The sequence below is a fragment of the Dromiciops gliroides genome, chromosome 1 (assembly GCF_019393635.1).
Source record: "Dromiciops gliroides isolate mDroGli1 chromosome 1, mDroGli1.pri, whole genome shotgun sequence".
Lineage (NCBI taxonomy): Eukaryota > Metazoa > Chordata > Mammalia > Microbiotheria > Microbiotheriidae > Dromiciops > Dromiciops gliroides.
The window spans coordinates 40,464,515-40,481,403 of NC_057861.1; the positions used below are offsets into that span (position 1 = coordinate 40,464,515).

General features: G+C 42.8%; 1 protein-coding gene across 12 annotated transcripts in view; it reads right to left on the reverse strand.

Moving 5' to 3' along the window:
- RIMBP2 (RIMS binding protein 2) overlaps positions 1–16,889 on the reverse strand; it is a 522,092-nt gene that overhangs the window by 464,799 nt on the left and 40,404 nt on the right. For all 12 annotated transcript variants that reach the window (XM_043966745.1, XM_043966763.1, XM_043966824.1 and 9 more), the window contains 2 exons: positions 14,113–14,412; positions 7,796–7,933 (listed from right to left, as the gene is read on the reverse strand). In XM_043966745.1, the coding sequence (XP_043822680.1) occupies positions 7,796–7,933; positions 14,113–14,412 (438 nt within the window). The remainder of the gene's footprint in view (positions 1–7,795; positions 7,934–14,112; positions 14,413–16,889) is intronic.

Genomic DNA, 16,889 nt, shown 5'->3' on the forward strand with positions numbered 1-16,889 from the left:
GAGGACGAAGGTGTACATTCCCACGCTGTCCCTTGCTACCCATGTGTCAACCTCCCTAGGTCTCCTTTTCCTCATCCATAAGAAGGGGTTAGGCTGGCTAATCTCAGAGGTCCTCTTTGAGCTCTGAATCTATAATTCTATGATACTGGAAAATATTCAAAATAGTCAGAAGGAGTCATCAGGTTCTGAAACGATGAGCTTTCCCTAACAAGGGCAACTTCAGTTTAGAAACAAAGATGAAACCTTTGGATACTTATTGGATGTACCTTATAATCTCCTGACAGAGAAATAACCCACACAGAGGCATTGCTATTAACTTGGGCTATTCAGTTATTAAAGAATCCTATAAATCATTCACCATTTGTTTATCTAGTCCTGGATGTGATGAGTCTTGCCAGATGTCAAATATGCACCAGCTGCAAAGCTGCATAATTACCATTCGGAGAACGGGAGTTTTCCAATGCCACACAACAGAAAAACAAAACTGGACCCATTTCCTCTGGGAAATGCGATCAAAGGGAAACACAAACCGTGCCTTTGATACAACAGTATTCTGAAAGTCAGACGACTTTTGCCATTGTCTTAAGAGTAGTAATAGTATTGAACTTCGAGGCAGGGGCGGGGGGGGGGGGGGGGGGGGAGGGAGTCATGTGGTGTAGCAAAGAGTGTTGAACTTGGAAGTCGAAAGCCCTATTTGTTAATCCCATCTCTGATACTTATTAGCTATGTAACCATAGGCAATCAGTCAGTCAACAAGCATTTCCTAAATGCCTGTGATGTCCCAGGTACTGTGCAAGGTCCTGGGGATTCAAAGGAAAAAAATAAAGGAGCCTACCCTCAAGGAGCTTACACTCCACAATGGGAAACAACTTGTACAAGAAAATAAAAAGATTTACAAATTATGAAGAGGAGGGAGTAATACTGCTGGAAGAGAGGCATTGAAACATTTTTAAATACAAAGAAGAAAACAGAAAGAAGCACGGACAACCAAGGCAATTTGGCGGGGGGACGAGGGTTAAGTGACTTGCCCAGGGTCACATGGCTAGTAAGTGTCAAGTGTCTGAGGCTGGATTTGAACTCAGGTCCTCCTGAATCCAAGGCTGGTGCTTTATCCACTGGACCACCTAGCTGCCCCCAAACTGGGGCAATTTTTAAAGTAATGTGTAAGGGGAAAGCTAGGTGGTGCAGTGGATAAAGCACCAGCCCTGGATTCAGGAGGACCCAAAATTCAAATCCGGCCTCAGACCACTTGACACTTACTAGCCGTGTAACACCGGGCAAGTCACTTAACCCTCATTGCCCTACAAAACAAACAAACAAAAATAAAGTAATATGTAGGATTTGTATACTTTTAAAATATTTTTAAGATTTTTTAATGATTTTTTTTTTTGGTGGGGCAATGAGGGTTAAATGACTTGCCCAGGGTCACACAGCTAGTAAGTGTCAAGGGTCTGAGGCCGGATTTGAACTCTGGTCCTCCTGAATCCAGGGCCGGTACTCTATCCACTGCACCACCTAGCTGCCCCCACTATATACTATTTTAAAATGTATATAATTTTTAAGAAAATCATTTTAGGGGGGCAGCTAGGTGGTGCAGTGGATAGAGTACCGGCCCTGGATTCAGGAGGACCTGAGTTCAAATCCGGCCTCAGACCCTTGACACTTACTAGCTGTGTGACCCTGGGCAAGTCACTTAACCCCAATTGCCCCGCAAAAAAAAAAAAAAAAAAGAATAGTATATGGTGGAGATTTAAGATACAGTTCTCTGTGTTCTGTTTTGTATATGGAGATGTCCTTTTTGATGTGTAAGATCAAAGTAAAATATAAAATGCTTTTAAAATATACAAAGTAAATAAAAGGTTTGGGGATTGGGAAGGCATTTGCAACTGGGACGAGAGGGGTCAGGAAAGGCTTCATATAGAAAATGGTCAGAGACATGCTGGTAAATATTTAATAACCAGCTCTCCAAAAAGCAGCTAGGTGGCTAAATAGATAGAGTACAGGACCTGGAGTCAGGAAGACCTAAGTTCAAATCTAAACTCATACATTTACTCTGGACAAGTCCCTTAACACTGTTTCCCTCAATTTCCTCATCTGTAAAATGAGCTGGAGAAAGAAATGGCAAACCATTCCAGTGTCTATGCCAAGAAAATCACAGATGGGGTCACAAATTGTTGGACTTGACTGAAATCCAAGGTACAGCAGTAAGTTCTCAAAAAAAAAAAAATGTAGCGATGACACGCTTTTAAGTTTAATCTGCAGTATTAATATTTTCTCCATCATTTTCTTAACTCTAGACAATCAACCAAGCAATAAATCAAGTCATAAATGATTTGTAACATTTTCTAATTTCAAGGCATAAATACTCATGCTGAAAATTTGGCAATCAGCCCTTGTGAAGTGGCTCAACCTGGCTCCAGCACACCCCTGGAAGTGGGCTGTGAGCAGAGCTCTGAAAGATGATTGAGATTCGTAGAGTTTCAGGGGCAGCTAGATGGCGCAGTGGATAAAGCACCGGCCCTGGAGTCAGGAGGACCTGAGTTCAAATCCGGCCTCAGACACTTAATACTTACTAGCTGTGTGACCCTGGGCAAGTCACTTAACCCCAATCGCCTCACTAAAAAAAAAAAAAAGAGAGAGAGAGAGAGATTCCTAGAGTTTGAGGTGAGGAGGAGGTGTTTTCCAAGCATAAAAAACAGCCATTGCAAAAGCACAGAGGTGGGGGACAGAATGCCATGTGTATACAGAAGTCAGACTGTTTGGCAGGATTGCAGAATGCATGGAGACAAATCACTTAGTCTCTACACCCATAAAATAGGGCTGACAATATCAGTATCACCCACCCAGAGTTCAATGAGGCTCCAGTGAGATGTCTACAAGCATTTTGTAAATATTTGGGGGGGGGCGGGGCAATGAGGGTTAAGTGACTTGCCCAAGGTCACACAGCTAATAAGTGTCAAGTGTCTGAGGCCGAATTTGAACTCAGGTCCTCCTGAATCCAGGGCCGGCGCTTTATTCACTGTGACACCTAGCTGCCCCCAAGCATTTTGTAAATTTTAAGGCACCCTATGGAAGTCAGTTATCCTGAGTAGTAGCAGCACAGTTATCCCTCACACATTGCAACTTTCAGTATATAGTGGGTCGGCATAAGAAATTAAATGGGAATTTCAGGAGAGTTTTGCAGAAGCTTTAGATGACACACCAAGGCCAAAGATGACATTAGAAAAGTTTAGAAACTCAGAAAGGCGTAAGATATATGTAGAGTATTATATAATATCAACATATTTTATCTTTTAAGACCAGAATAATTCAGACTTCTTCTCTGGTACAAAGAAAGCGCCAAAAAATCTTACACGGATTTTCAAGATCAAGGAGGCGCCTTCAAGCCTTGAGATGTGAATGTGAGAACTGTAGTCATAATAGGAGGAAGAGGAAGAGGAGGAGGAGGAGTATTTGGAGGTACTTGCCTCCAGAGTTTTACAATGCACAATTAGACTTCTCAGGAAATGAGCATATATTAAACACCAAGTATGAGCCAGGCACTGTACGAAGTACATGTAACTCTCCTAAAAGCACAGGTCCAATCACATGGCTCCCTGACTCAAAAATTGCTGATTGCTTCTATGATAAAATAAAGATGCCTCAGATCGGTATCCAAATCCCTTTATAATATGGCCCCAGCCTACTATTCCAAGTTTACTTAAAACTACTCCCTTTCCCGGGCAGCGAGGTGGTGCAGTAGAGAAAGCACCGACCCTGGATTTGGGAGAACCTGAGTTCAAATTCTGCCTCAGACACTTGACTCTTATTAGATGTTTGACCCTGGGCAAGTCACTTAACCCTCATTGCCCCCAAAAAACAAACAAACAAACAAAACTACTCCCTTTCACACACTAGTTGAACCAGCCTACTAGCCCAGCTCTGAACCAAACAACTATTTCCTCGAAACTCTTCTTCCAAACTGAGAGAAACGATTATTTCTCTCTTACATTAATAGCCAATTATTGAATTTGGATTAAGGTTTTTCACTTTCCTTTCCTCATTTAGAGATCAGCCCCTGTGGGTTATTCAGGCAGCCTTTGAAGTGGAGAGCTCATAATGAGATGAAATCTTGGATGAAACTGACCCAACTGGAAAACTCAGATCTGATGGAAAGGTAAAGAAATTTCCGTTTTGGTGAATTCCAACCCACTGTATTCACAGGTCTGGATAAAAGTGGATTCCTCCTTTTGTCTAGATTACCCTAGGCAGGGTGATATGAGTATAGATAAGTCTCTTTGACAAAGACTGAGTGATCAGAGTCACATTCCCCGCCCCCCCCCAGTCCCTCATTATAATATTCATTCTTCTCATCAATTGTAAACCAATCCGAGTTGATTGCCACCCTCAGGAACATTCACTATTCCAAGGGCTTATAAGCATTGAATAGGTTCCATGAGGGATTCTCGGCATTTCGAGAGTGCCACTAACCCTTTTTATTAATTATCCACTAGCAATGATTAATAAATTAATTGCCCAGAATTGATGTCTCTTGAACTTTTTATACATCACAAAACTCAGCATATCCTTGAGGTTATATTTAATCTTTCCTGTCCCATAACCTCTTGTATCCAATATGTCACCAAATTCTATCAATCCCAGTTTTTCAAGATCTCGATATTCACCCCCTCCTCTCTATTCCCACCACCAGCATCCTAGTATGCCATACATAGTACAAGCCCTAACTAAAGAACTTCCTTATGGGTCTTCCATCTCCATTCTCTCTCTGCATTCAATCCTTTCTTCCAACCAATGTCAGAATAATCTTATGTAGACATAATTCTTCTTACAAATCTGTATGGCTTCCCGCTACCTAATGAGTAGAGTTCATATTTCTCTAATATCTGGGCTTTGCCCTCTATTAGAAAGTAAACCCATTGACGGAAGGACTATCTGTCTTTTGTATTTGTATCTACAACCCTCAGTATAATGCTTGGAACATAGCAAGTGCCCAACAAATGCTTTTTCATTCATTCAACTCATTCAATCATTCAAAGCCCTATTAGACTGTCAGCCCAATGAGGGTGGGGATTAAGACTTATCTAAGCTTTATAACTTATACATTTTATAACTCCTAATTCTACCCCACAGAGCTAAAACTCTACACAGTCAAATCTTAATAAGGCAAAGTGCCTGTCACATAGTAGGTGCTTAATAAATGCTTGATGACTACATCAATTCCTGCTCATCATATGAGATTGTTCTGTCTCATTTGCAGTTGAAACCTTTCATATCTATAACATATGATGTTTCTCCCATCAGAATATGAGCTCCTTGATATCAGAGACTGTCTTATTTTCCTATTTGTATCATGAGCACTCACCACAGTGTTTTGTGTATAAGTACCTAATAAACACTTCATTCATTCATTCATTCATTCATTCAATCATCATGTCATGGAAGTGACTCTGGATTCTTAGACTGTAGAGCACAAGATTAGGTAGGTGTTGCCTGAGTCAACAGTGTAGTGGTAGACCATGCTCAAATCACTTAGCTTTTCTGAGCCTGTTTCCTTGCTTGTAATGGGGATAATAATACCTATGCTTTGTTGTTGAATCATGTCCAGCTCTTTGTGACCCTGTGGACCATAGCACACCAATACCATCCATGGGGTTTTCTTGGCAAAGATTCTGGAGTGGTTTGCCATTCTCTTCTCCAGCTCATTTAAAAGATAAGGAAACTGAGGCAAACAGGGTTAACTGGCTTGCCCATGGTTAAATAGTTACTAAATGTCTGAGGTTGGATTTAAACTTGGGTCCTCCAGACTCCAGGGCTGGTGCTTTATCCAGTGCACCACCTAGATGCCTCAACTATCTATTATACCTATCTCACAGAGTCGTGATGAAGTTTAAATGAGAGAATATACATAAAAATCTTTGCAACTTTGAAAGTGACATATAAATATAAGTTATCATCACAACAGCCACAACCATCACCACATTGAAAAAGGCTTTGGGGGCATCTAGGTGGTGCAGTAGATAAAGCACCAGCCCTGGATTCAGAAGGACCTGAGTTCAAATCCAGCCTCAGACACTTGACACTTACTAGCTGTGTGACCCTGGGCAAGTCACTTAACCCCAATTGCCTCACTAAAAAAAAAAAAAACAACACCAAAAAACAAACAAACAAAAAAACCTTTAAGGGTCAGCTAGGTGGCGCAGTGGATAAAGCACTGGCCCTGGATTCAGAAGGACCTGAGTTCAAATCCAGCCTCAGACACTTGACACTTACTAGCTGTGTGACCCTGGGCAAGTCACTTAACCCTCACTGCCCTGTAGAAAGGAAGGAAGGGAGGGAGGCAGGCAAGGCGAGGCGAGGCAAGGGGCAAGGAAAGGCAAGGAAAGGTAAAGAAAGGCAAGGAAGAGAAGGAAAGAAAAAGGCTTCAAGTGAGGGCCAGTGGTGCATTGTCCAAGATTCTGCTCATGTGGAAAGCAGACATGAGAGGTAACATGGCACAGCAGAGAGGAGGCGGCCTTCGGAGTCAGGAAAACCTGGATTCGAGTCTAACCTCTGACATGTACTGGCTGCATGACTCTGGGCAAGTCATTTCCCTATTCTCAAGCCCCCAATCAGTTCTGTCAGACATGACTAAACAACAATAACTACAACAATAAATTACAGACAAGCTGCTTATCCACATCTGCAGAAACTTGAGTATTCCACATTAATGAAATCATAGTTCCGACCCTACTCCTCCAAAGAGTAAGACAACCAAGCTCAAATCAAGGAGCTTCATCACCATGCTCCCCAAACAGTGATGAATGTTTTCGCCCAAGGCAACTCTTGAAAGCCATCTACTGAAGTTGTATGTGGGGAGCAACAGTGAAGGAATGTCATCATCCCACACCAATGAAATCATAACGCTGTAAGGTATTGATGCATCAAATGCATTTTTTTTTTTTTAGGCAATGGGGGTTAAGTGACTTGCCCAGAGTCACACAGCTAGTAAGTGTCAAGTGTCTGAGGCCGGATTTGAACTCAGGTACTCCTGAATCCAGGGCCGGTGCTTTAACCACTGCGCCATCTAGCTGCCCCGCATCAAATGCATTTTAAAAAATTTTGTAACACATTATATAATATTGTAAGTAATTATGGTTGTAATTAATATATAGGTGGCAAGGTGGATAGAGTGCTGGACCTGGACGCAGGAAGATGAGTCTTCCTGAGTTTAAATCCAGCCTCAGACACTTACTAGCTTCGTGACCCAAGGCACATCACTTAACTCTGTTTGCCTCAGTTTCCTCATTTGCAAAATGAGCTAGAGAAGAAAATGGCAAACCACTCCAGCATTTCTGCCAAGAAAACCCCGAATGGGGTCACGAAGAGTCAGACACAACTGAACGACAACAAAATTAAATGTAATAAATTAATATTAAACATAATCATCTGTTACAATAATTAATACTTAATATGTTATTTTAATTATAATCCTAATCATATTTTGCTTAGGCTGAAGTTAAAATTGAGTGTGTGTTCACTGAGTACAAACCAAATGACAGCGAGGGGAGAGAGAGAAGAGCCTAATGAGGCAGAGGGAAAGTAATCTTTCTTCAGTTAAAAATCATCCCCAACAATCTACCAACTGGATAACCCACACATGTATAATTAGGAGGCAATGGGAATTTTAGATGTTTAAAAACCCATTCTCTGTTCTACTTTGGTTGGGCATTCAAAAAAATACAAGAGAAAAGCAACCCTTCTTCCCCCACCCACACCCCATGCAGTCTGCCTGCAGGCAGATGGTGCAGGGACTTACTTGGTCCGGAGGAGGCAGGAGGTAGGTGGGACTTCCTGTAGAGACGAAGGCCAGCTGCCTCTGTAGCCAAAGCAGCTCCCTCTGCGACTGTTTGAGCAGCTGTTCCACGTCAGCAGGCTTCTGCCCAACCAGCCCTTCCTGTGGCAGAAAATTGTCCCTCCTGAGTAATCAATCATTCATCCACCAAAGCCCAGCTGGGGGGACCCAGAACCCAGGGGTCGTCACCAGGGCCATGGTCTTTGGGGCAAGGACATCTGGATGCCCCTGCCCACACTGGCCGGGAGAGAGCAGCACCCATCACAGCACTCATCAAATTTAATCCATTTCTGCCTAGTCAGTGGTGCCTACTTCCTCCACCTTGAGCAGAAGATGCAACTTTTTCCTTTTTTTTTTTAAATGAGCTAATAGCCCTGGCTGGAGATCCTCTGTGTGCTAAAACCCTGCAGTCAGTGGCTGCTCCCATCAGAGGCCCATCTAGAAAGTCAATACCTGGCTAGGCAGAATAAGAAACCCTTTGCAGCAAGCTTTGTCCAATACACTGACCTGGCCTCACTATTCAAGCAAAGAAGAATTTGTTTTGAGGATATTTCCCCCCTTCAAACTATGGGATGAGGATGAGGGGTGATGGTTTGGCGAGATTGTGGATAGAGTGCTGGACTCAGAGTCAGGAAGAATGGCATTCAAATCCCATCTCTTATACTTAGTGTGTGACCCTGAACAAGTCACTTAGCCTATCACAACCTCATCTTCCTCATCTGTAAAATGGGGATAATAATAGCACCTACCTCATGGGATTGTTATGAGGATCACATGCAAAACTCAACATGTTATATTAAAAAAACTTTAAAATAATAATTATTATTTATTAATTAATAATGATTATTTGTTATTAATTGATAATAATAAATTTCTACTTTATGGGGTAATAATTATTATTTATTAATAGTTATTAATTAATAATAATTATTACCCCCTATAGAAATAGAAAGCCACACTCTAGGGTATGATGGAAACAGCAGGGATTAAGGGCATACAGTGCTGATGTTAGAGTATCTCTCACTTCTTTACCTGTGGCCACAGGCAAATCCCTTCACCTCCCTGAGTTCATTTCCTCACCCTTTAGTATCTACCTCAAAGGGTTATCTTGAGGCTCAGCTGTGACTCTGGCATGGGACTTTTTCTGATCCCCCCCCCCAGCTGACTTTGTATTATGGATACAAAGAACTGTGTCAACACTCAACATCGGTTGTGATTATCATTCCAGACTCAGCCCTCTAATAAGGATATTGAGGAGACATTGTGCATTACCATGGAAAGAGCCCTGGAGTTTGGAGACATGGATTTGAGGCCCTGTTCTGCCAGTGGCTTAACGAGTAACCTTGTACAAGTCACTTCCCCAGTGTGTGTCTCCTCAGCCCCTTGCCCTGCTCTGAGAAATGAGGGCATTGTACTTGAGATCCTTCCAGATCTATGATGCTATGGTTGCTATGGTTCTATGACACTGGCCAATGAGCTTTATAAAATGAAGTCATTTTTTTTCATTATATCCAGAAAGAAAGAAAGGACCCCGTCTGCTCGATATTCTGCTTCTAAGGAGGGAGCAAAGCATAGAGAAGAGAACAGTGGAATTAGAGTCAGGAAGACCTTGTTTCCAGCTGGGTGGCACCACAGTGCATAGAGCATGGGGCTAGGAGTTGGGATGACTCATCTTCCTGAGTTCAAATCTGGCCTCAGACACTAGCTCTGTGGCCTTGGGCAAGTTACTTCACCCTGTTTGCCTCAGTTTCCTCATCAGTAAAATGAGCTGGAGAAGGAAATAGTCAACTGCTCTAGTATCTCTAGCAAGAAAACCCCCAATGGGGTCACAAAGAGTCAGACACGGGGCAGCTAGGTGGCACAGTGGATAAAGCACCGCCCTGGAGTCAGGGGTACCTGAGTTCAAATCCGGCCTCAGACGCTTAACACTTACTAGCTGTGTGACCCTGGGCAAGTCACCTAACCCTAATTGCCTCACTAAAAAAAAAAAAAACCCAAAGAGTCAGACAGGACTGAACAATGCTGAAAACAAAAGACCTTGCTTCCACCACCTGACACTGACTGTATGACTCTGGGTGGGTGATTTTCTGTCTCTGAGCCTCAATTTCCTCATCTGTGACACAGGAATAATCACAAGACGGGTTTCTCTTATGAGACTCAAATGAGATCATATGTGTAAAGTGCTTCGCAAACCTTAAAGTACAATATACATGCAAACCACGACTTCTGCCTTCAGACCTCATCTGGAGAGAAGAAGCACTCAATGGAGGATGGGGGGATCTCCAGAGTCCATTTCGAAGAAACCTCCTTACACTATTCCTGTTTTCTCAGAAGCTCAGACATAATATTCAAACAGAGAAGTCCCAGAGATGCACTTTCCAACTATTTTATCTGCGCTCTGCCTGTAATGTGTATTTTGCTCCAGCCCCTTGAAGAGAAGGCTGACGACTTTGAAACTGAAAGGGAAATGACTGCTGGACAGCGCCAGCCACCCTGTGAACGCCCACAGATTTTCCTTCTGTGTGTCTGGCCACTTTAAAGACTATGTGAACATTCAGAACCAAGGATCAGAGAAGGCCATCTCAAATACCTTTGAGATGGGATTTGAAGAGTCTTTGAGAGACCGTCCTCTAGCTATCTGTGATGCCTTGAGATCACAGGACTTTATCATCAGAAGGGTGCTCAGAGATCATCTAATTCAAAGTCTTCCATTTCAAAGGATCACGGATTGGGAGCTGGAAGGGACGTTCAAGGTCATCCTCTCCTTTTACAGATGAGGGAGCTGAGGTCCAGAGCTCTCTGAAATAACCTTCCCAAGGTCATATAAGTCAACAGCAGCTGAGACAAGATTCAAATCTAGGACTCCTCACCCAACACCCAGGACTTTTTTTTTTTTTCGGCAGGGCAATGGGGGTTAAGTGACTTGCCCAGGGTCACACAGCTAGTAACTGTCAAGCGTCTGAGGCTGGATTTGAACTCAGGTCCTCCTGAATCCAGGGCCAGTGCTTTATCCACTGCGCCACCTAGCCGCCCCCCACCCAGGACTTTTCATACAAATATCATACAAGACTCCCCAGCTACAGTTTCTCAGTCAATCAATCTGTTATTCATCAAATATTGAATAGCGTCTCCTAGGTTCCAGGGGCTGAATTCGGTCCTGGGGATCAAAATGAGGCAGTCCCTGCCCTCAAGGAACTTCTGTTCTTTGATGGGAGACAAATGTACAAAGGTCAAGGAGTGAATCAATCAGCCTGCATCTTTTAAATGCCTACAGTGGTCCTAGGGATACGAAGAGAAAAGTCGAAACGCTCCCTAACCTCAATAAGACCGCTGGCTAGCCACAGGAGACCTATACCTGTATATGTACCTATAGAGATATATAGAAAATAGATACAAGATTTGGGTGAGGATGTGCCAGGAGGAGCTGGATGATCAAAAAGGTTTCATGTATAAAGTAGAAATAGAACTAAGCCTTGGAGGAAACTAGAGATTTTAAGAGGGGTGTGTGTGTGTGCGTGTGTGTATGTGTGTGTGTGATAATATAGATTATTTATAACACACAAATATGCATATATATTATATATTATATGTACATAGCAAATTATATACACCTATTATAATCTATTTATTATATAACTCATATGTCGTGGTAATATACATAAATATATACACATTCACAGATCGCATATATTTATCTCTATATGTATCTACATGTATTTATATTTATGACTATGTACAATTAGCAATATATGTATATATTTGTGTGTATGTGTGCTTATCATACATAAAGAGAGAGAGAGAGAGAGAGAGAGAGAGAGAGAGAGAGAGAGAGAGAGAGAGAGAGAGAGAGAAATAATTTGAGAGGAAATACTAGATTCTGGGTTCACCACGTAGAGGCTTAATCCCTATGAGCAGCCCAACAAGAAACACTGCAGGTGCCATCTCCCATCTAGAGCCTCAGCAGGACCTTTCACCAGGGCTGACTCTGGCCAAAGTGGAGTCCAAAGGGTTTGTGTCCTGCCGGGTCAAAGTCTAGCAGACTTCACTTTCTTTCACTCTGCCTGGTGGCACGACTCGGGGCACAAATTAGCTGTGGCTGAACAGAGGGCCTAAAGGCTGAGCAAAGAGGAAAATGTGTACTTGGCTATCAGCTAAAACCCCTTGCGAGCTGGGTGCTGTCAGGAGAACAAGTTATGATAAATAACATACTCATAATAACATTACTGGTTGAAGTAGTCTTATCATAAGACTAATGGATGGCATTTATATAGCATTTTAATATGCATAAATTATTTTACATACATTATTCCATTGGATGCAGAAACAACTCTATGGAACAGACACATTAGTTATTATCCCCACTTTGCATATAAGAAAACTGAGGCTAAGAGAGTATGAATGACTTATCCAGGGGGCTCAGGTTTATACATTCTGAGAATCTGTGTAAGGAACTAAGTATGTCAAGCCTGGAGAAGAGAAGATTTGGAAGAGGCATGAGAACAGTGACATTGCAGAGAAATTAGACTTCTGTTTGATCACTGGAGCAGCGAGGTGGAGTAGCATATAGAACACTGGGCCTGGCGACAGGAAGACTCATCTTCCTGAGTTCAAATCTGGCATCAGACACTGCTTAGCTATGTGACCCTGGACAAGTCACTTAACCCTGTTTGCTTCAGGTTTCTCATCTGTGAAATGAGCTGAAGAAGGAAATGACAAAAACACTGCAGTATCTTTTCTGAGAAAACTGCAGATGGAATCATGAAGAGTCAGACACAACTGAAGAACAAGCCTCGTTTTCCTTATCTGTGAAATGGAGACAATAGCAGCAGCAGCCTTACATGGTTACAATGATGCTCAGAGGAGGTAACGTATAGAAAACACATCTGTCACAAGGTCTTTTCTCGTCCTTCCCTGCAGGCCCCAGTAATTGTTATTTACTCTGTACACACATGCACGCGCACACACACACACACACACACCTGATAGAGGTTGATATTTGCTTTTTATAGAAATGGGGGGCGGGGAGCCTGAGAGACAAGGTACCAAAAAGATTGTATGTGCAAATACAATACTTATGTATCTGTGTTGCATTTTGTTTCCTCTAAAAGAATCCCTGAGGACAGGGAGTATTTCAATTTTGTCTTTATATCCCTAACAGGAGTTTGTTAAATGCTCCATTGAATCAGCTGAGGCAGTAGGATTCCTGGGATGGAATATTATATTAGCTTAACCTTATTCCTTTCATTCATAGAGCAATTATTAAACACCTACTATTGTTGTTCAGTTGTTTCTGTTGCGTCTGACTCTGTGACCCCATTTGGGGTTCTCTTGGCAGAGATGTTAGAGCGCTTTGCCGCTTCCTTCTCCAGCAGTTTTACAGATGAGAGAACTATGGCAAACAGAATTAAGTGACTTGCCCAGCACACAGCCTGTGAGTGTCTGAGGCTGTATTTGAACTCAGGAAGATGAGTCTTCCTGACTCCAGGGGCCTGGCAGTCTATCCACTGAGCCACCTAGCTGTCCAATCACCTACTACCTAGGCTTAATCAGCCCACAAGTATCTATTCTTTGCCTACTATGTGTTAGGCACTGGGGATGTAACTACAAGCAATGAAACAGACCTCCTAGGTCTGGAGGGGACCTTAGAGACCACCTAATCTAAGCCCATTATTTTACAGATGAAGAAAGTGAGGCCCAGAGATGTCAGGTGATTTTCCCAAGGGCACATGGTTAATACGTGTCAGGGCCAGAATTCAAACTCAAACGGTAGCAGCACAGATCTAAAGCTGGAAGGGACCCCAGAAGCCCTCTGCTTCAACTCCCTCCCATTTTATACACAAAGAAACTGAGGCCTTGAGAGGTGAGATGGCTTGCCCAAAGTCACATAGGTAGTAAGAATCAAGTGGACGTTGAGTCCGGGTCTATTGCCTTTAAAGTCAGTTTTCTTTCCACTTCACCGTATGCTGCCTGCCATGCGCTGACTACCCCTGTGAGGGTGAGGACACCACCGAACCCTAGCTAGTGCAGCAAAAATCTGAATACTCCTAAATAATTTAGCTCTTTGTTTGGAAGTCTTCCTCTTCGTGTGCCAGGAAATAAGAGATGAAGAGTCAGGGACAGATCCCATAGAACAAGGGAGCTGCTTCCAAGGAGGCCTTTGAAGTGTTTTTAGTGAGGAAGGCAGCTCCAAGTTTTACATAAAAGAATTCCCTCCTCCCCAGAAAAAGCTGCCCAGCCCCAGAAATGATTCACGGAATGATCAAGGGGAGAAGCTGCCTCACCTCATAGGGCTCAGCCCACTCTCTTTGGGCCAGGTCCCTGAGTGCACGTCCTCTAGTTTCCAGACTCTCTGGCGGGCCCACGAAGCGAAGGGGATTGACCCGGAGACATCCCAGCTGGCCCCTGAGTTCCTCATGCTCCATCTGCAGCAGCTGGATCTCTGGGTCTTTGGTGGTGCCGAGCCCCTGGGGGGTGAACTGGAGCTGGGGTGCTCCCCTGCGGCCTGAGTGACTTTTAGGGATCAGAGGGCGTCCTGTCCTTTGTTCGGCTGAAGATGAGGATGAGGACAAAGAGCTGCCCTTCTGAAAGGAAATCGGAGAGACCCTGGATGTCACTCAATTTCAGCTTAGCCTGAGAAATTACTTTATTGCAGACTCAAGGGAACATCTGGGGTGAATCAAGCTCTATCCTGTGGTCCTGGAGTCTCTTCTCCCAAAAGAAGCTATTTATACAGATAGACTCTGGGCCTAATTCTAAAATCCTGATTCAGGCAAATCTCCCATGGGAAGAGAATTAGGCACTGGACTCATAGTTCCTATTTTCCTACCCCAAACTGAACACTTACACATCTGTTTAATTATTAACATGCAGCAGATATATTTAAGATATGGCCATTGCATAAAATATATTTAAAACACAAACATTTCCATTATGCTACTAAATAAAGGATGAGGTGTATCGGCTATGCCTCCCTCTATCACATGGCCCCTCTCACACACACTTGTAGATGGGCAATGTCATCCTAAGAGGGAGAGGGACCCACAGAGAGATTTAAAAAAAGTTTCAGAAACGAGTAAAGGCCAAAGTCAACCGTTCCAAGTCAAGGGCCATCTTCTGCAGAAAGCTTTCGGAGGGGGCAGCTAGGTGGCACAGTGAATAAAGCACGGGCCCTGGATTCAGGAGGACCTGAGTTCAAATCTTAAAGACCGACAATGATTTTCTCAAACTCAGAATTTCTCATAGGGCTGCTTTCTCCTTCCTTAGACCCATTTCAGGAGTACAGATGCTCTGGCAGACAAATGCTGCACTCAGGAACCCACCCGCCGACTGGAGCAGATGTAATGGCTGAGAGAATAACTGAAGCTCATTCTTGCTACATAATCTGAGTGCCTTAAATAGACCTTGGCATCTCCTGGACCTTCAATTACTTAATGATGGAATAACAGCCCCTAAGGAGCCCTTAGGAAGAAAGCCAGACAGATGAGGGGGTGGGCTACTTTGAGGGGCAATGGGCCCTTTGCCCAAGCTACTCCTTCACTATTTCAAGGTGCTGAAATTTCTGTTCAAACTATTAGGTGGTATTGATGACGATGATGATGGTGGTGGTGGTAATGAACATTAAGATGATATGAGGAACATAGTGATAATGACAATGAAGATGATATGATGAGGAGAAGGAGGATAAAGATGATGATGTTGGTGGTCCACATTTATATAGCACTTTAAGGAAATAATTTGTGAGCATGTGTGATCACTAAAAACCAGCATAGGTTCATTGTTACTATGGTCAAACACTGTACTACATATGAAGACAAACAAATTGAAACAATCCCTGCCCTAGGGGGCAGCTAGGTGGCACAGTAGATAAAGCACCGGCCCTGAATTCAGGAGGACCTGAGCTCAAATCCAGCCTCAGACACTTGACACCTACTAGCTGTGTGACCCTGGGCAAGTCACTTAACCCTCGTGTCCCCCCAAAAAAATTAAAACCCCTCTAATTAGGGGCAGCTAGATGGTGCAATGGTTAAATCACTGGCCCTGGATTCAGGAGTACCTGGGTTCAGATCTGGCCTCAGACACTTAACACTTACTAGCTGTGTGACCCTGGGCAAGTCACTTAACCCCCACTGCCTGCAAAAAAAAAAAAAGAAAAAGAAACAGTCCCTGCCCTCAAGGAGATTACATTCTATCAAGGGAGAAAACACATATAAAATATAAGTAGGTACAACATATATATGAAATAAATACAAAGGGATTTCAAGGGGCAGATAGACCAACCTCATCTTTTCCAATCAGGATACTAGACTAATAGATTATAGGGATGACACAGACAAATAGTAGTCATGTCTATAACATCGAGGCATAATCAACAATGTCCACCATGGTACCCTTTGTAGGTAATATGGAGACATAGAGGTTGGATGATAGTGCATTTGGATGGTTTGAAGAATCAGATTAAAAGGGGAGTGATTAATCAGTGTAAGCTTGGAGACAGACCTCTTAGAGGAGTGACCCCTTTGTTCTGTCCTTGAACCTCTTCTGCTCAATATTTTATGGGATGAAAGCATAGATGGATAGCTTTGCTTATCAACTTTGCAGATGACACAAATCTGGGAGGAAAAAGCTGATATACTGGAGGATATAGGCAGAATGCAAAGGAAATTATTCCAATGGATTAAAAAGATGGGCTAAATCTAATAAAACTAAATTTTATAAATATCCATAAATGTCAGTTCTTATATGAGTTTGAAATCAGTCAATTCCTAAGCATTTAATAAGTACCTACTATGTGCCAGACATTATAAATACTTTACAAATATCTCATATGATCATTTGAATGGATAGGCAAGAGTTTATGTAAAAAAAAAAGACCTGGAGATTTTAATAGACCAAGAGCTTGATATCAGTTAACAATGAGATATGGAGTCCCAAAAGCTAATTTGATCTTAGGCTACATTAAATCCACCTGGAAAGTGATCACCCTGCTGTGCTCTGTCCTGGTCAGATCGCACCTGGAGTATTGTCCTCAGTTTTAGAATCCACGTTTTAGGAGGAACAT